The sequence below is a fragment of the Salvelinus sp. IW2-2015 genome, linkage group LG19 (genome assembly GCF_002910315.2).
Source record: "Salvelinus sp. IW2-2015 linkage group LG19, ASM291031v2, whole genome shotgun sequence".
NCBI lineage: Eukaryota > Metazoa > Chordata > Actinopteri > Salmoniformes > Salmonidae > Salvelinus > Salvelinus sp. IW2-2015.
In genome coordinates, this window is record NC_036859.1 from 9,858,710 (window position 1) to 9,879,511 (window position 20,802).

At 45.6% G+C, this 20,802-nt stretch overlaps 1 protein-coding gene across 2 annotated transcripts; it reads right to left on the reverse strand.

The window, feature by feature from the left end:
- Positions 1 to 2,614: 2,614 nt before the first annotated feature.
- On the reverse strand, positions 2,615 to 19,546 carry LOC111979286 (sal-like protein 2). Of its 2 annotated transcripts, none has more exons than XM_070449065.1 (3): positions 19,480 to 19,546; positions 4,451 to 8,199; positions 2,615 to 4,064 (listed from the first exon to the last, which is right to left on the reverse strand). In XM_070449065.1, the coding sequence occupies exons 2-3, from the start codon at positions 7,868 to 7,870 to the stop codon at positions 3,717 to 3,719; spliced, it is 3,768 nt and encodes a 1,255-aa protein (XP_070305166.1). In that variant the 5' UTR covers positions 7,871 to 8,199; positions 19,480 to 19,546; the 3' UTR covers positions 2,615 to 3,716. The 2 variants fall into 2 exon arrangements, with proteins under 2 accessions (XP_070305166.1, XP_023865489.1); XM_024009721.2 differs by lacking the exon at positions 19,480 to 19,546 and adding an exon at positions 13,409 to 13,650.
- Between the last annotated feature and the right edge of the window lie 1,256 nt (positions 19,547 to 20,802).

A 20,802-nucleotide genomic window follows, 5' to 3' on the forward strand; every position in this document is an offset into this window, starting at 1 on the left:
GCATTTTGCTAGCTGTTACTCAAATGGCGAGGGGCTGTACCTCCTTGGCTGGAACTAGAATTGTGTGGGAGGAAAATGTAGGGAAAATGGTGCTGCACAGATTCCAGTAAACAGTCGCTGTCAAACTAGGGATTTCGTGGCTAATTGAGGTCAAACAGAATTGCTCATAGATTATGCATGTATGAACTACATATTGACACACCCAGCCCAAAGCGGGAGGTTTAAAAAATACTTACTAGTTGCCAAAGTTCCAGAGCACGCCTGTAGCCGTTTACACTTGTACCCGTATACGGCTTGATAATCGTAGATTTGGGCACTAACAAGCACCTAAATTGGAAATGGCTGTACAGTAATATGCTATACATGATGTCAGAGCTCTGGCTCTGCGCTTCAAAGTGCTGTATGGGTTTTGACTGACAGACGTTCTGCACTTGAGCACTGCTCACGACAATACATTTCCTCCGTCCCTCCAGCTAATTGGGCAACTTTTGCTAAATGTTTGTTGTCTGAGTGAGGGAAATGTTGTAAAATTAAGATGACTATGTGTTTTGAAAGATGATATGTTGAGGATTATAATAAATACTGCTTTGATGTCATACGAGCAAGCCAAACACCTGTGAGTCCAAATGTACACTTCACATTTCCACATCATAAAACTCATGTCATATACAGCGTCAACGTTCATGATCATTATGTTTGATGTACAATTCCAAGATGACATTGCGTCATATCCTGGGTTGTTCTGAACAGAATGAGCCTATGTTTGTTTATTGAAAAGAACATTCGCAGCAGCAGACGCGCCTGACTCCTTTCTATGCGCACAACATTTTTATAACTTAGCTAGTCATGTTGGCAATAGAACAAGCTTTCAAATCATGCCCACCTTTATAATGGGTTGTTTTTGGATTGCGTAAACAACAAGAGTAATTGTTCGATGGCGGGGGTGTTCCAAACAAAACATCTACAAGTTTGTACTTGCTGTAGTTCCTGAAACAGCACAGCTAGGAGATTTTTTTTAAAGTACCTTATAATAAAAAATATTTGAGTCATAAAAGTGCATTGAACTTGCTTAGGAACTGTGCACACTTTTGAGAGGTGTATGGCCACTTGGATACACCCGTTTTTGTCTTATGTTGCACCTACCCCACTTTTCCAGGAATAGTCTTATCATGTTACTGAATGTATGCAGAGTACTTTCAGATTTCGTTATCAACAAATGCGGCGAAAAGTACAGTAAATGTAAAATGCTAATAAATTCAACAGTGTAGTGTTTGGATTCAGTCTTGTGTCAGGTGAACTGTTGTGTCCTCACCTTTGGTCTAATAATTGTCCCACTATCTCCCAACTGTTCCCTTTCAATTTCTATAAAGGTTATGCATTTTCCTATTTCATCTGTAAGAAACATTTCAATTTAGCCCTATCCAAATAGGCCAATTCCCATGAGTGTAAAGGGTTAACAAGGCAACACGCCATGTTAACTCCTCCTCCACATTTACTGGATTGGTTCAACAATTCAGAAGAAAACCTTCCCAGACAGTTTTTTTGTCGTCAGGACCAGAAAGAGAGAAAAACTGCTAGTTAGGTTACCTCAGCCCAAATGGGTCAGTTAGTTCAGTTGGACAATCCAACAAGTTCTCATGTTGAAGGCCTAACACTGTCACCTGGTGGCTTTAACTAGTACTATATTATTTAACGTATCTAACTACATTTAAAAAATCCTGAAGGTTGTGTACAGCACTGTATATCAAGTCTTTTTTTTTTCCGCCCAAACTCTCGAAGTTAAGTGACACATTACAATAATGCCTTGACAGTCATACTTGAGGGTATTCTATGGGCTGTTCTGTCCACCACTTCCACTCCTCCTTTCACCTCTTTGTCTGGAGTCTGGACCTGCATCTGAAACTGTGCACACTGCCACCTGCTGTACAGACATACTAATCTTTCCTACTTAGTATATTTGTCATGCATGTGGTGATCAGTTGTATGCCACATGCACCAATGCTCTTTTGTAAGTGGTTAGATGAATTGGCACTAGCTAAATAGATCCACACAGACACCAAACCCACAGAATATTCAGTACCTGGTGCATCTGTGTGTGTTTAGTTGCACTCACACTCTCGAACTGTAATGCTTACACCTTGGCTATCCTTGCAACCCTCAATAGCCTGGGATCACTGTCTGAGCCGTCAGCCCCCTCCTGACCTTTCACACAGAGATTCAGGTTTCATTCACAATGCACGTGCACACACACACACACACACACACACACACACACGCGCGCGCACACACACACACGCACACACACACACACACACACACACACACACACACACAGGGACTCTGCATGGCTGCTCTGGTTGTCATGGCTGAAGAGATTAGGGGCTGAAGTGGGGACAGCTGGCCTCTTTCCCCTCTCTTCCTTTCGGTTGATGTGACAGACACAGAAGAAGGCAGAGGAGTTGAATTGTGTTGAAAGAGAGCAGGAATTAGTGACGCCTGTGTGTCAGGAAACCTGCCAAGATGAAGGCAGTTAGGGTCTACTACACAGTGCTGTGCCAACACGCACGCACGGTCACACACTTGCACAAAGAAATGCCCACACGCACACACTATGTTCTTGCGTGCATGTAGCCATTTATTTGATGTCACTAACGGCAGTGTGTGCCGCACACATATTTATGTCACAAATCAACAAAACACACAGCTCTACAGCAGAATGTAGAACAGGCACGATAGGCGTCCAAAACACAGGGACATCGTCATCCGTCCCAGTTGTTGTTTCTTTATCGGTTTCTTTTTTTTAATCAATCTTAATTCTCTGGCATACACTGAAAGTACAACTCACAACAATATCAGACGTACACCTCTGATTCTTTTCTCTTTTGTAGTAAAGACACAACACGAACCGAAGACAACGAGTTACAGAAAACGGACATCACTGTGGGACCAAACAACAATCAGCTTACTCATAAGATCCAAAGGACAGGGTCACACAGGAAACTGTCTCGTTCTGTACCTGGCAGACCACAACCTCCTCTACTCTGCGCTTCTCTGCCCATTAGTTGGAAGAAGAGTCTGGAGTAATCTAGAGTTATTCACCATGACATAAAAGATTAGGTTTTGTACAGTAGTAGGTTGAGGAGGAGAGACTGCATCTCCATAGACTGTCAGGGTTGAAGCTACTGTACAAGTTTAGTTTAGTGACCCCTCACAATCTGTTCCACCTACCTTACCCTTTTATGTTTGAATGAAGGAATTGTTTATGTGTGAACAGTGTTACTTCCTCTCTACCTTGCCTCCTTTTCCAATACATGTCTTCATTAGAGATTCTATCTATCAAATAAACATTGAGTCAGACTCTGTTCAGGAAAATGACCTTTAAAACTTGCTAAAGAAGAGCTCTGTCTAACAGAACTCTCATTCTAGAAACCAGCTCCAACTCTCATCGTCTTGACAGTGACTTCTGGCCTCCTCAAGCTCTCAATCCTGGAGTCATGTAATCTTTTTGCATCCTTCAGCTTCCTCCTCTTTTAAAACAAAAGGCCAGGATGGCCAACTTACAGTTTTCACAAACTAACTAAGCAATTTACTCAGGGACTACCAAACCGACAGACTACTCAAATTATTTTGGAAGCAATACAATACAAAAGCCCATACGATTTGACCCAAAGGAACAGTGAATGTCCATTGAGAGCACCAGAGCATCACAGAGCCAATCACATTGACTCTAGAGTAGGCCCTTCATCAGACCCCTCCCCTGAGCCCCTCCCAGTGGTCGGCTCCTTTGACAGTTGGGATCTAACAGGAGATTCAGCCAATCGGGGCATCTCCCCATCCTCTCCTTGGCTGCCACTGGTCGGGCCTTGTGCTGGGTCGTCTGCCGGGTCGTTGCTGGTGTTGAGGAAGGCTTGGTACTGGTTCCAGAAGCCCACGTTGCTCCTGGTGGCTGGCGGGGTGGAGGACGTTGTAGGTGTGTTAGCAGGAAGTCGCTCAGACGCTGAGCGACCGCTCCGTACAGGGGGACGTATTGCCTTGACAACCCCTCCATGATGCTTCATGTGTCCCTGTGGATGAACATGAAAATAACAGATTTCATAAGTGCCACTCCGACCAACCACTGAGTCACCCTGGCTGGATATAACGTTTATACCACAAACATTTAGCTTGACTGATTCACCTCAGTCTGGACGGAGCCTTCTCATCAGTGAATGTTTCAGTTCAATGTAACCTGAAAACCAACTATCGGATCAAACTAGTTTTAGAAGTAATGTCAGGTTCATAGGTTGCAATGTTTTGGACATCGAATGTACAATTCCACAGATGAATAAACCACTTCAAAGCAGCTATAAACATGTAGTCCATTAAACATGTAGTCCATAAGAGCGGGCCAAGTTTTTTACCAACCCCACACCAATCTATACCCACATCATTCTCTCCCCCATTCTCTTACCTTCAGTCCACTGCGGCTGGCATACTCTTTCCCACACTCGACACAGCTGTAGGTCTTCTTCTCAGGGCGAGACATGGGAGGGGGGAGAGTGGGAGCCAGACTGATTGGAACAGGGCCTTCCAGTCGGTCTCTGACACCACCCATCCCATCCTCCTTCCCATGGGAGCTGAGGTACGCCCCCAGCCTCGTCTCCCTGGTGTAGGCGACAGCTTTCTGGGGAACATCCCCAGCCTCAGTGTTGCCTGTCTCTGTAGTCTCTGACAGTGTTGCCATTCTGTGGTCCATATCAAGCACAGGGGCTTGCTTTGGTGCTGCAGGTGGGGAGGTTTCAACCCCGTCTTCCTCTGTGGGCTCTGGGGTGTTGGGTTTAGTAGGCTGTTCAGGGTCTAGTGTGGGTGCTAGGTAGGTTTTAGGGTACTCTGGGCTAAGGACAGAGGTAAAGGAGGGGGCTGGGCTAGGGTGTGCTACTGGGGCACCAAGTGTTGGAGTGCTCAGTAGATCTTCCAGGTTTGATCTTGGGCCAGGGAAGAAGACATCGAGAGGAAGGGAATTCTCACCCAATAGACAGTCTGACATCATGAGACTGGACAAGGGGGTGGTTTTGAGAACACTGGAGGAAGTGTGAGCAGGGCTTGTCTTACTGGCTGGAGTATCAATGGTTGTATCAAGGAGTTCCGCATGTTTGCCATCACTGACTGGGGAGCTTGAGTCGCCCAGGGCTGGAGGTGGGGAGGGCACGCTGACACACAGGACCGGGGGGTCGGCGCTGCCAGGCGGAGGGGTATGTGAGGTGGGGTTTAGGAAAGGGTCAGGGCTGAGGTCAGAGGGCGGGATCAGGTCGGGGCTGGAGGAGTGAGATCTGCTTGGCTCCCCGACACACGCTGGTGATGTCACACTGACGGATATGGGGGCAGAGCCTCCTACTAGGGTTTGAATGTGGGTGGACGCTGCTGAGCTCTTTGACTGGCTGCCTGAGGCTGCAGTGAAGCTCTCAGTAGAAACATTGAAGGTGTCATTGGGCTGGGGCTGGGACTGGAATATAGCGTCTGGCTCTGCTATTGGCTCTGACAGAGACTCCGGAGCGCCCTCCGGTGGCAGCTGCCCTCCCAGGTGCATGCGGATGTGGTGTTGCAGCACCAGTGCATTGGTGAACTTGCGCTGGCACAGTGGGCAGGAGTTTTGGGCGCGGGAGTTGGGCGGGCGGGCACGGTGGGTGGCCAGGTGGGACCGCAGGCTGCCCTTGGTGGAGAAGGAGCGTCCACACAGTTTACAGGGGAAGGGGCGCTCACCCAGGTGGGTGGCCTGGTGCAGACGCAGTGCCCTGGGGCAGCTCAGCACACGTAGACATACCCCACACTGGTTGGAGGCCAGGGAGCCAGTGCTCATGATGCCCAGGCCGGGGAGAATGGCGCCTGCCAGAGCGCTGCCCCCGTTGGCACTCATGCCCAGAGCGGCCACCATCTCTCTGGTGAAGTTGGAGACAGAGGTGGGGACGTGGGTGGAGGATGATGGTGAGGCCATCACGTAGGTGCTGGAGGTACTAGCACCCATGAGGCCGCTGCTGAACAACCCAGCGGAGGCCATGCTGCTGTGAGAGGTCTCCCCTGAGGAGGAGGCCCAGGGAGAGGAGGTGGGAGGCTCCTTCTCCAGCTTTTCCACCAGCCGCTGCAGCTTGGAGGTGTCTGAGGAAGGAGTGGAGGAGGAGGTGGAGGTGGTGAAGGCCTGGGCTTTGGGGTAGTGGGAGAAGGGGAAGGAGAGCTGAGAGTGGGTGGAGGAGAGGTGGGACGAGCCTGGAGCAGGGGGTGGAGGGCGGAGTAGGCCCAAGGCAGGGTGATGGTGGGGGGAACCAGAGGGGAAGAGGAGTTTAGGGAGGTGGGCCAGCTGGGAGTAAGCAGAGTGAGACATCATGGGAAGGTGAGGGGGCGTGTTCTCATCAAAGCACTGCTGCTTGGCCCCTTTAAAGAACCCAGCAATGGCGGAGGCGGCCGAGGAGGGAACAGAGAGGTGAGAGGAGGCGAGGGAGGAGGACGCAGAGGAGGAAGAAGAGGATGTGAGTGAGGAAGCAGCAGAGGATATGGAGGCAGCGGCAGCTGCAGCAGCGGCTTGGTTGAGCCGCAGGAGGGAGTGGGCGGTGGAGATGAGGGCCAGGTCCACACTGGGGGGCAGGGGAAGTGAAGAGGGGGGAGCACTGGTGGACACCCCCAGAGAAAAGCCCCCGCCGGCACCATCCACCTCCATACCGTCTCCATACGGGTCATCCTCAGCTCGCCGTTTACGACGCCTCTGAGCCTGCGCTGCGCTTACGCTCAGACCAGTGCTGCTCATTGGCTGACCCTGGGGCTCAGACCCCCCCACTGGTCCCATACCCATTCCAAATAGGGAGGGGGGGAGGAGGGAGAGCGAGAGCTCTGGGTTCTGCTCGCGGTGGCGGAGGAAGTGCACCTTGAGGTTGCCGCGGGTGGTGAAGCGGCTGAGGCAGACAGGGCACTGGTAGGGCCTCTCACCCGTGTGGGAGCGCAGGTGGATCTGCAGGGACGAGTCACTGCTGAACAGCTTCCCACAGAACCGACAGGCATGCTGCAGACGCCCCAGGGAGGAGGACGAGGACCCCGCTGAGGAGACAGACAGGTGGGGCTCCTGAGAGGAGGGAGGTGCCATAGAGGCAGTGGTGGGCAGGGGCGGGGTGAGGAAGGACAGACCACTGTGGCCACTGGTTAAGGTGGTGTTGGGGGATTTCTCATGGAGGAAACGAGTGGGCAAGGCCAGGGAGAGGGCCAGGGGGTAGTTGGAGGAAGCCATGGTGGAGATGGCAGACGAGGCAGAGGAGGAAGAGGAGGAGGAGGAAGGGCGGACACTGGTCCCAGGGTAAAGATAAGACCCTGTAGCCCCTCCTGCACCCTCCATCTGAGGCTTGTGTGGACGCAGGACATGGGACAGGCTGTGGCTGGGCTTGGAGGGCTTGGAGGCAGGCTGGGGAGGGAGCAGGGTGGAGAAGCAGGCCAGGAGAGGGGCTACAGTGTTAGGAGGCTGAGTGGGTGTAGGCTGGGGAGGACTGGAGGTCCTCTCACTGCCCTCTAGACAGAGCTGGGGCAGAGGAGGCAGGAGGATCTGGGGCACCTCCAGGGCACAGGAGGCCCCACCCAGCCGCAGCACCTGCCTGCAGATCTCCTCCGTCATCTGCATCTGGTGGATTTGCCTCTGCTGCAGCACCCGCAGCTCTTCCAGGATCACTGCAATGCTAAGGTGGGCACGGGGTGGAGGGGCAGAGGCAGTGCCCGGGCTTGGGGAGGGCGTCACGGGGCTGGGGGGGCCCTCTGGAACGGGGCTAGGGCTGCCAGGGTGGGGCGGGGGGCAGAGGGAGGCTGATGAAGAGGAGGAGGAGGTGGTAGTGGCTGACACGCCTAGCTTGGGAGAGGCCATGAGAGAGCGGGGAGGGTGGGTCTGACTGGAAGGTGACGTGGAGGTGAGGTCGGGGAGGCTCAGGACTGTCTGGGAGGAGTGGGAGGGATCGGGGAAGTCAGGGGAGAGGGAGGACTGGGGGTCTGCAAAGGAGATGGGGCAGGGAGTGGGCTGGCAGGGGGAGCGGGAGAGGGGGGAGCCCTCGCTTGGTAGAGAGGGGGTGTGAAGCCCCCCGAAGTTGGGACCTTGAGCCAGTGGGGGGTGGTAGCTCTGAGGAGAGAAGGAAGATGAAGAGGAGGAGGAGTCTGTGGTCAAAGGAAAGGAAAATGACTTCACTGCCAACTGGTCATCTGAAAAAAGTAGAGAAAGAAGACAAGAGAGAAAGTTGACTTAGTTATTGTAATATTGAGCAAGACAGAGCTTTGAATCTACTTAACACACTTTTGCTACTTTCAGTTCATAAAACTCAGTGAAATCTATTTGAGCACTGCTCAGAACGCTCTCTTGAGAGTGTTTTCCACCAGTCAACCTTATCTGACAGTGAGTGTTGACACGCAAATGATGATCAGTGGATAGCAAAGAATAGCAACTGACGCAAATCCATCATACAGGTAACAACTACGAGTAAATGAAATGCCTCTGTCCCTCTGAGAATTGTGATTTTGCAAGTAGTAGCAGATAGGACTGAAGCCCTCAGATAACATCTATACATTCGGAGACCATGCTGTCAGGTGAACACCAGATCAAGGCCCAGTTTGCCTCTTTATTCTCTTCTCCACCACCTCATCATCCAAACTCCCCCTCTCTTCCCTCTTTACTTCACTCTTTATTGTCTCTGTCCTTGTCAACTCTGCCCCCCCACACCCAAATTCCCCTGGCTTGCAAGACTACACCAGCCACACTGAGCAGCCTACCTCGTTTCCACGGCAACACAGGACAGAGGACAATGGTCCCTAAAACCTCTTACAACCCTGACCTCTGAAAAAGACACGCATATATAGACATGCACTCTATCACACTCTCTCTTTATCTCTCTCTCTCTCTCTCTCTCTCTCTCTCTCTCTCTCTCTCTCTCCATTTGTTCTGTCTTTCATCTCTTGGTGCACCCTTCCCCCATAACCCAATAGGGTGTCAGGGACAGGCAGTCTGTGGGTACTGGACAGTGGCTGTGTTTGGCAGGCAGACTTGACCTTAAGAACACTGGGGTCACACATTCCTTCTAGTTCTGGGCAGGCAGAGGAAGAGGTGGGGTCAAAAGAAAACAAACAGGCTACCAGACTCGATGACTCACAGACCATCAACGACCACACTTCACTACCAAAACACACACACACAAATACATACACACACCCACATCTACAATAACAAACACAATATTACTACACCATATCACTACAATGTTAATACACTATTAGACCCAACTATACTGGTTGCAGACCTACAAATGCACATAAACACATACAGTGCATTCAGAAAGTATTCAGACCCCTTGACTTTTTCCACATTTTGTTACGTTACAGCCTTRTTCTAAAATTGATAAAATATTTTTTTCCCCTCATCAATCTACACACAATACCCCAAAATGACAAAGCAAAAACAGGTTTTTATACATTTCTGCAAATGTATAAAACATCTAAAAGTGAAATATCACATTTAGTTAAGTATTCAGACCCTTCACTCAGTATTTTGTTGAGGTACCTTTGGCAGCAATTACAGCCTTGAGTCTTCTTGGGTAGGACACTACAAGCTTGGCACACCTGTATTTGGGGAGTTTCTCCCATTCTTCTCCGCAGATCTCAGATCCTCTCAAGCTCTGTCAGGTTGGATAGGGAACAAGTATTTTCAGAGATGTTTGATTGGTTTCAAGTCCAGGCTCTGGCTGGGCCACTCAAGGACATTCAGAGTCTTGTCCAGAAGCCACTCCTGATTGTCTTGGCTGTGTGCTTAGGGTGGTTGTCCTATTGGAAGGTGAACCTTCGCCCCCAGTCTGAGGACGTGAGCGCTAGGGAGCAGATTTTCATCAAGGATCTCGCTGTACTTTGCTCCGTTCATCTTTCCCTCGATCCTGATTAGTCTCCCAGTCCTTGCCGCTGAAAAACATCCCCACAGCATGATGTTGCCACCACCATGCTTCACCGTAGGGATGGTACCAGGTTTCCTCCAGACGTGACGCTTGGCATTCAGTCCAAAGAGTTCAATCTTGGTTTCATCAGACCAGAGAATCTTGTTTTTCATGGTCTGAGAGTCCTTTAGTTGCCTTTTGGCAAACTCCAAGCAGGCTGTCATGAGCCTTTTATTGAGGAGTGGTTTCCGTCTGGTCACTCTACCATAAAGGCCTAATTGGTGGAGTGTTGCAGAGATGGTTGTCCTTCTGGAAGGTTCTTCCATCTCCACAGAGGAACTCTGGAGCTCTGTCAGAGTGAACATCAGGTTCTTGGTCACCTCCCAGACCAAGGCCCTTGACCCCAATTGCTCAGTTTGGCCAGGCAGCAAGCTCTAGGAAGAGTCTTGGTGATTCCAAACTTCTTCCATTTAAGAATGATGGAGACCACTGTGTTCTTGGGGACCTTCAATGCTGCAGGCATTTTTTAGTACCCTTCCCCAGATCTGTGCCTCGACACAATCCTGTCTTGGAACTCTTCGGACAATTCCTTTGACATCATGGCTTGGTTTTTGCTCTGAGATGCACTGTCAACTGTGGAACCTTATAAAGACAGGTGTGTGCCTTTCCACATCATGTCCAATCAATTGAATTTACCACAGGTGGACTCAATCAAGTTGTAGAAAAATCTAAAGGATGATCAATGGAGACAGGATGTACCTGAGCTCAATTTCGAATCTCATAGCAAAGGGTCTGAATATTTATGTAAATAAGGTATTTCTGTTTTTTATTTTTAATACATTTGCAAACATTTCTAAAAACCTGTTTTCACTCTGTCATTATGGGGTATTGTGTGTAGATTGATGATGATTTTTAAAAATGGAATCCATTTTAGAATAATGCTGTAACGTAACAAAATGTGGAAAAGGTAAAGGGGTCTGAATACTTTCTGAATGCACTGTATAGCAAGGATCATCAACTAGATTCACCCACCAGCCAATTTATTTATTGAGTGGCTGGTCAGAGGGCTTAATAAAACAAATATTTTTAGATTGCAAATTGACTGCAAGAAGCCTAAACACATATAATATTTTACTAAAATAGAATATTTTCAAACCTTGATTACATTTGGGGACATTGCCTGGCGTAGTGTGCCGTCTTTCGGATGGGACGATAAAATTAGTGTCCTGACTCTCTGTGGTCATTCAAAATCCAATGGAACATGTTGTAAAAGTAGGGGTGTTCACCCCGATGTGATGGCTAAATTCCCAACCTGGCTACATTCCATCATGGCCACCTAATCAACCTCCTCATTCCTAATTGGCATATATCACTCTTCACCTCTCTACCTGATAGCTGATGCGTGGTGAGCGTTCTGGCACAAAAATGGTCGCCGTGCATCACTGAGGTGGGTGCTACACATTGATGGTGAATGAGGTGAGTTTCCCCATACTATGTAAACAGTGGTGTAAAGTACGTAAGTAAAAATACTTGAAAGTAAGTCATTTTTGGGGGTATCTGTACTTTACTTTACTATTTATATTTTTGCCAACTTTGAATTTTACTTCACTACATTCTTAAAGAAAATAATGTACCTTTTACTCCATACATTTTCCCTGACACACAAAAGTACTTGTTGCATTTTGAATGCTTAGTAGGACAGGAAAATTGTCCAATTCACTCACTTATCAAGAGAACATCCCTGGTCATCCCTACTGCCTCTGATCTGGCAGACTCACTAAACACATGCTTAATTTGTAAATTATGTCAGTGTTGGATTTGAAATATTTCTTGGGGGAAAATGGTGCCGTCTGGTGTGCTTAATATAAGGAATTTGAAATGATTTATACTTTTACTTTTAAAACATAAGTATATTTTAGCAATTACATTTACTTATGATACGTAAGTATATTTAAAACCAAATACTTTTAGATTTTTACTCAAGTAGTATTTAACTGGGTGACTTTTACTTTTACTTGAGTAATTTTCTGTTAAGGTATTTTTACTTTTACTCAAGTATGCCAATTGGGTACTTTTCCCACCACTGTATGTAAAATGCTTTGAGTACCTCAGTTGGTAGAAAAGTGCTATATAAATCCATCATTTATTATTTGTATACGATCATGTCTCTCTATTATTCGTGGGAATACTTGGGAACATATTTCCAAAATTATAATCGCTTGGATCTGATTTCCTGGTGTTTTTACAGTCTCATGTCAAACAATAAAAATTCAACAACAACAAAAAAATATTAATATACACCCTATATATATTTATTTATTTTGCTCAGAAAACTTGGTGGCCAAATAAAACCGCCGTGGGCCGGCAGTTGGGGAATCCTGACATATACACACACACATTATAGCACCACACCACTAACCACAAACACAACAACCACACACACACACACACACACACACACACACACACACACACACACACACACACACACACACACACACACACACACACACACACACACACACACACACACACACACACACCACACACAACACACACAATATTACTAAAACCTACCACCACAATGTTACTAAACTATTACACCTAATTAGCCCTCTGTGACTGGTCGTAGACCTGCAAACGCATATAAAACACATATAGACACACACACACCACTAGTTCTTAGGTATGTTCATGCCTCACTGCTCAACGACAAAGCCCTAGAGGGACAATGGGATTGCATGTTATTGCAGTTACAACACCTTATAAAGCACCTCTCGCGTTCATCAGTCCTCTACCATCTCCCTCTCATCTCCTAAACGGCGTTCCAAATCGAAAAAACATGCATATTTGGAACGATAGAGTTTATAAGACTGTTCAGTGTAACACTGTAACATTCTCTCTATACTCTATTGCCTCTACGTTTTCCTCTTTCCTCCTCTTTATATGCCCACCAACTGGGTGTCTTGTGTCTTTCAATCTGACAATACAAGGAGGGTTGGTGAAGGCAGTGAGAAGGAAAGAAACACATACACTAATACATAGGATCAGAAAGAAGAAAACAAGACTCCTAAGACACAATAATTGCAATAATATCACACCATTGCTGACATATTAAAAGAGCATCATAGCATCCCCACAACTTTAGATTCTGAACTGACAGAGATAGGGTCAACGTTTTCAATAAAACTCTCGCCAAAACTTTCCAGGTGACAGGTACTATATACTGTCGCTTAAGAGTCTCGTTAAACATGTGCCACTACACAAGCACTGTTCTGTGGAGGAAATCAAGTTATTAACTACCCAGAAAAATATATTTCAAAAAACAACATAACAACTTGGCCTATTTATTTGAAAATCGTGTCAAGCTATATTTTGAAAAACACAAATGGAGAAAAAAAAACATTTGACAACACAACATAAAAAGTTTGATTATTCATACTAATAGCTACTGTATTCAGTGTTGACTTGCATATCAATAATAGTCCATTTCTCACCATGCTCTAGTATTGGAGAGGCGGCAGGGAGCGGGCTCATGAGCTGCTGGGGTCGTTTCTGTTTCCGACGAGACATGCTTCAGCAGGACGCGACTGATGCAGCGTACATGGGCCAACAGAATGCTTAGATTTTTTCTCCCTGCACACTGAAAAAGTGGTTAACTAAATTACGCGAATTAGAAGAGAAGCACAGGTGAATTTCCCACAAATGTCCAACTCCGTTGGTGGCATCGTGGTGCAAAAGTGAAAAACTTGTAAGACTACAGGCATGTGTTTCAATTTTTTCTCTCAACAAGTCTTTCTTTTCTCAAACTCACCGTTAGACCCCCCCCCCCCCCCCCCCCTCTCTCACAAAACACACACACACACACACTAGTCCTCTGTTCAACCACTACATTTGCATTCAAATGGCGAATGAACACCACTTCTTTTGAGCCATGACTCCCTCCTCACTCCTCTTGCCTCCACCTCACCCACAAAAGCCCATCACGTTCTGTCATTCAGACAAACACAATCATGTGGACCCAAAAAAGTGCTGTCCATTGATTTAAATACTAAATCATCCCCATGACGCAAATAAAACTTCAAAACTGCACTACATTTCATCTTAGTCCGTATAGCCTACATTTGATGAAGAACAGTAGGTCAATTCATTTACACCTCTCACTTGATTTGATTTCTCTCTTTGTATCAGTGTACACGTTTTACTATACTTGTGAGTACCAGAAGTCCTCAAAAGAATAGTAAACCAACTAAAATTCAGAGAAGTGAGGACATTTTTCCGGTCCTCACTTTTAAAAAGGCTATTTTAGGGGTTAGGTTTAGGGTTGAGGTTAGAATTAGGGGTTAGTGGTTAGTGGTTAGGTTTAGGATTAAGGATTAGGGAAAATAGGATTTTGAATCGGAATCAATTGTTGGTCCCCAAAAAGTCCTCACAAGTATAGTAAGACATAGCTGTGTGTGTGTGTGGGGGGGGTAGATCCAGTAAAAAAAAATCATTTAAAAAAATCTCTCACTCTGGCTGCCCCTCATTTTCATTACCTCTCCACGTGGTAAGCAGTAGAGCCGGATGTTGAAAAGGAAGCATTGTGCTTCGCGTCAGTGGTCCTGTGTATTCGAGAGGCTCACGGAGGGTGATGCTCACTCAGCTGTGTCCTAGCGCCATTGTCGCAAATTCCTGTTCATTCAGTGGCCTGTTAATGGAGCTTTTGCATCGGGAACGCTGGAAGGGAGGTAGATGGAATTCCAAGTTGGGGTTCCACCAATAGATTGGTTGGACACCGCTGCTCACCGTCCGTCAATCATCCATTACAAAGAGTTGACTGGACTCACCTCTTTGAATAGTATATCTATAATCAAGGGAGGATGCTATTTTGTGGGTAGGCCAACCTGTACCCAAACATGCACGCACATGCTCACACAACCACACAGACATACACACACACACATGTTTGTTTTACTATCCTTGTGGGGACCAAACAATTGATTCCCACTCAAAATCTTATTTTCCCTAACCCCTAACCCTTAACCCTAAACCTTTAACTGAACCCTAGCCTTGACTCTAAACCCCAAACACTCAACCTAACCTTAACTCCTAACCCTAACCCCTAACCCTAAACCTGACCCCTAAGCCTAAAATAGCCTYTTTCCTTGTAGGGACAGGCGAAATGCCCCCACTCGTCCGAATTGTCCTTGTTTTACTATCTTTGTGAGGACTTCTGGTCCCCACAAGGATAGTAAAACTAAACACACACACACACAAATACACCTTGTCTTATTTTTCCAATGGGGTTTACAAGCTTCTGAACCTGGCAGGTAAATGGTGCCAGGAGATGGTGATGTTTCAAAGCACTATCACTAGCTATCTAGTCTAGACGGGTTGCCTCCCACAATGTAACAATGTTCCAGCCTTAGAGATGTATAGAGTTCGCAATGTTGTATCTGTCCCATTATGGTGTTTATTTCCTCGTCCCCAGGCCCAAATTGCTGGTGCATAGAGCCTGGTAACAGTGTGGGACTGTTCGGGACTGTTTGGGGTGTGGACTTACTGGGTGACATGATAATCAATTCAAATATTGCTGTTCATGCTAATACATAGCTAGCCAGCGTAACTCTGCTAGCCGTTCTGTAACATGATTGAATCCATTCAGTTGTGCAACTGACTAGGTATCCTCTTTTCCTTCCCTTCAAATAGAAAAGGCGGCGTAGTTGTGCGGAACACTATCCCCAATAAAAAGTAAAAAACACAATCTTTTCCGTACCAATGGCAATGATGCAGAACGCTAAGACTACTTTAAAGCACTGGAGGAAATTGTTGGACACACCTCTGTGGGAGATGGCTTGCCACAGACAGTTTGCGAAGTGTCAAACTCTTCTTAAAACTCTTCTTAGAGGATACTACAAACGTATCTTTGAATTGGCGAGAATAGGCAGTTTATTTTGAGAAAAAGAATATCCATATTGCGCGAACTAACCAAGTTCTCTTTGTTGCACACAAACACAAAAACAATACTGGCCCCTGGATGCAGCACACTTCAGGGGAGGTTCTAAGGGTTGCACTAGATGATGATGGACTGAGAGATTAAAACCAGTGTTTTTTTTGTCCGCTCCCGCCATAGGCTTCAAGGTTACTCCCGATCTGAGGCGCTTGGAAACCAGATGGTTCAACAGAGGCTGGTGGGCGAGATTATGGTGTCTGTGAGCGCATGGGCAGCACCATTGAGGCCATCTCCATTTTGAAGTAGTCTATTTTCTTCTTCTACTACTTCTATAAGTTGGTAAACAAACTGAAAGGGTGCATACTACCACCTGTTGTTTGAACAAGTATAAAGCCAAGGTTGGCAATTTACTGCCACCTGCAGTTATGGAATGTTTGCTCACAAGTATAATTCATTGGTTGATCCCTTCTGGGCCCGCCATTGAGGTTATCTCCATTTTAAAGTAGTCCATTTTCTTCTTGTTTTTATGTTTGAAAAAAGTGTCAAGCTAATTTTGGTGACTAACCTCCACCTGCAGTGCTGGAGTCTGCGTAATTTATTTATTGTGCCCACTAGATGGCGGTCATGTAGCTTAAAGCCATTTACAAACTAGGCAAACCAATTTGAAGAAGAAGACAATGCTCTGATCACTGGCTGATCAATCCAACCCATAGGAATCCCCACCCAGTTGCCTACTTTAAAATTGTGGAAGAACGTGTTATTTCCATGTAATGATCTCTATACATCTCTATGGAACAGGGAAGCACGTCACTGGCTTATCTAGTGACATCACAGCCTTATCAACTTGTTGCCCTAGCATCAACATCCCCATCGGACACAAATTAGTTAGCGAGATGGAAAAAGATGAGCTTATTTTTAATGAGTGCATTTTGCAAGTGGCTAGTTTGCATCATCGACCATCACTAAAACCACTGCAAAGGTTTTGCCCCTTCCCAGATTTTTCTTCGAAATGTCCAAGAGAATCTGATATCTTCCACATACCTAGAGCTGTTGCTCTAGACCTGGGATTTCCGAGACTACTAGCTATCACTAGCTAACAGGGGAGAAATACAACCTACACCACATAAATGGTTCCTAGCCTCCCATGCATATGCTTCTTTCTGTCCCTAAGTGTTAGGAACTCCACTCTCCATCCCCCACGACCAGATCCTGAGAGTCTAGGAGGTAACCTAAACCTGCCTCTCAAACTGTCTCTGACCTGTGTCGTGATAGGTTGCTAGGGAGTTTACTAGGGGGCCAGACATCTGCCCATCCTCTTGATTATACAGGTCACAAAATACTTGGAAGTCTCCCTCAGGCAGTGGCAGAGAGCAACATCTCTGTCTCTGCCCATCAACAACTGGACTCATTTATATCTCTGGACTTGTGGGATGGTGTGTGCCCAAAGTGAGTTGTGTGACATTTGTATATTGTTCTTCATAGTTAGTTACTACTATTGCCTATTGTATGTTGCCCCTCTGAGTTTACTGTGTTGTGTAATACTCTGCAGGTGGCATATGCAATCTATACAGTCCTTACTGCTATATTCTGTAAGATTCAGTATCTGTGCCCTGGTGTATTCATGTTGTATGTGTGTATTCATTACCTTTGTCTCTGTCCATTACAGAACCACTACCTTTCCTACTTTTCATCCCCATTTACATCTCAAGCGTGTGTAAATAAAGTTATTGTGTGTATCAACTCTGGGCATGTCTTATTCCCCTCTAACCAGGGGCAGGATAAGTGGGTCACAAACCAGTAGAATACTCTCTTTTACTAACACTAAAACGGAAACTAAATAATGTAAACACGAAATAGGAATGTTTTTATCAAACTAAAACCTAATAAAAAATAGTAAATCAAGTCGGGAAACTAAGTGAAACTAAACTGAATTTAAAATAAAATCGAAAAACGAATAAAAATAAAAACGAATATAAAAACTGCAAACTATAATAAACTTTAATCACATACTAATCCACCTAGTCGTGTTTTCAACTATTTTACGATTATAAACCTTGAGTTGCTACTGCTGGGTGGAGAGCCCTTACCGTACCACACACACATTTTACATTAAGGCCATAATTGCATACGCACAGCTACATTGCAGGCCTACCACACAATCGATTCGCATGACAAGTTAACACAAAACAAACAGAGAACGCTACAGAAGGCTTAAAGAAATGAAAGGCCTTATGACGCACGTTTAGCCTCCTATATAGCTGTAGTGCCCACAAAGCCGGGCAGCTTGCTCTTCATTTATTTTATAGGATACTTAGTTCCCTGTGTTGCACTTGCACTTACATCACATTATGGCCAACATGAAACCCTTTCAGAAATGTACAGTATGCTATAGTGCATCATATCATGTGTGAACATGATTGTGCACAATTGTGTAATTTTTTGCGCAAAATGCACATTTCTTTGCCCTGATTTTGACCGTATCCTCCTGTTCTACATAGGCCCGCACATCTGGTACGCACATCACCACCCCAAACACACACACACACACACACATACACTTAACCCTCTGCTGTTTCCCCAAACCTGTTTTAAAGAACCATTAAAAATCGATTGATATAAACATAAATCTTGTAAATATCAAGCAATTTAAATATAATTTGGTATTGTGGATTGTAGGCCTACAAATATCTGAACATTAAAATAAAAAAGACAGTTATTCACCAAGCCTATTTTGGGTTACCTCTAAAATAGGTTTCCCATTCACAGTTGGCACCATGGGTAGGACTATTCTATTTGGGGGCTATGCTTTGAGTCAATAACAATGTATTCGTCATAATACAGTTGTCATCCTTGCCTCCCATAATTTGGACATTGAATGTATAGCTTAATGTGTTGGGATCAACGTGTCTGCTGCCAGACAGTGATGTATAGGCCTATCCTGATTTGACTGTTTGATGTGGCCTACACGTATACATTTTAGAATTCGCTTTTCAGAGACGTACGATATATTTATACAACCTTTCATCACTAGAAACAGTGTTTTATAGTTGAAAAAAAAACGAAGAATAAATCAAAAACGTTGTTCGTGTATCGCAAACTATTTAATTATATTTAAGCATAGCCTATTGTGCCAACAAAGCATTTGTGTTTTTCGTAGCATCGCACAATGACATTTAAATCGACGATCTAACATTTTAAAAACGCTTGAGAACAGCGCTATAACTTCTGCTGTCCCGCTACTGTACCGGCGACCTGTTGCATGCGTGCGCGCGCACTGATCATAACAAGTTATGATTTCATAAATTATTATGACTGCCCTAAAATATCGCTAGAAATTGCTCATGTCCCTCGTTTGCGTCGTCGACATAAATAAAATAACGGAAATTACTCACCATGTTAGAATCGATGATATTTGACAGTGGTTTACAAAATTATCAAATTTGTTGGGCAATAGGCTAAGTCTCCCAGTCGGGACATCGACATAGCCTTTTCCGGCATTCAGCCACAAAGATGCGCAGTCGTCCCTTAGACAGACGGGCGGAACACCGCATTGGCAAATTATTTATTTATATCGTCGCAGTGTAGAGGGACTATTTGGTATCTTAAATGTATCAATTCATTGTTTTTACTGACCCAGAGAAAGAGGCGGGGGAGGGTGAAGATAGGCTAGCCTACTATGCGGTAATGAAAGGGAATTGGATTAGTATTCCTGTCATCCTCCTCCCCTTCCCTTTTCAATCCTCTTTGTAGGCTATTTGGCGAGGGCGGCCTGCTTCTCGGTCTGTGTCTGTGGTTTCTGCGGCAGTGGCGGCTGTCTGTTCATCGGTCTGTTCGTCCTATCCGGACACTGTCCCACTATAATTAATGACATTCATCGCCACCATGACTTGTCCTATAGGACACAGCCTGACCACGACTAGACTAGTCTACCAACTGAACATTGTTTTACCGACTCGCATATCTTCCCCGTATTAAATCCATGGGGGCATTGTGCAAATCTCGTGTAGGCCTAACACCTAGGAACTATTTGAATAGGTCCTAACCTAGAAGTTCCAATGCAGGACTTATTTTTCCACCTGGCTATCATTTTTGTCAACTACTAGACTATAACATTATAATGTCTCTTAGAACAAACCCCATTCTATTCCTATTCTATTCATAGAGGAAATTCATTAGGGACCATGGAAAGAATGCATAGGCCTTTAGCAAAATATACAGCACATAAATGGCACATGACATGAAGAATGTTTACAACAATCAGTGACACATTTTAGCAGTCAAAATGTCACCCCAAATATCACACACAGGTCTATAAAAATGATAATGCTCATCATCACTCTTTTGTCAGGCGTGTAGGCCTACTGAACTCCCCACCAATGCAACTGTTATCAGGCTGTGTATGTGTTCTTATCAGACCCAGCGTATATAGTCTCTCATTGTGTTTTAGACAGTAGTCACACTTCAAGGCACATAAGAGATAGCAAGGGTATGTTTTAGGTGAGTGTATATTGGTCTGACCCAGCCAGCACTGATGACAACCAACGGCCTCGTGCAACAAGTTATAAAATCTGACATACTGTACCTTCGTGAAGATGTAGAGGAATGAGTCCACTAGGGGGCTCACTAATACCAAAAACAAGGTTGTGTGGTAGGCCAGTGAATGCATTTGCTTTAGCTCGCCAGGTTGCCGACTCTAGTTGGGCATATACAATGAGTGTACAAAACATTAAGAACACCTTCCTAATATTGAGTTGCACTCAGAACAGCCTCAATTCGTCTGGGCATGGACTCTACAAGGTGTCGAAAGCGTTCCACAGGAATGCTGGCCCATGTTGACTCCAATGCTTCCCATAGTTGTGTCAAGTTGGCTGGATGTCCTTTGGGTGGTGGACCATTCTTGATACGCATGGGAAACTGTTGAGAGTGAAAAACCCAGCAGCGTTTCAGTTCTTGACA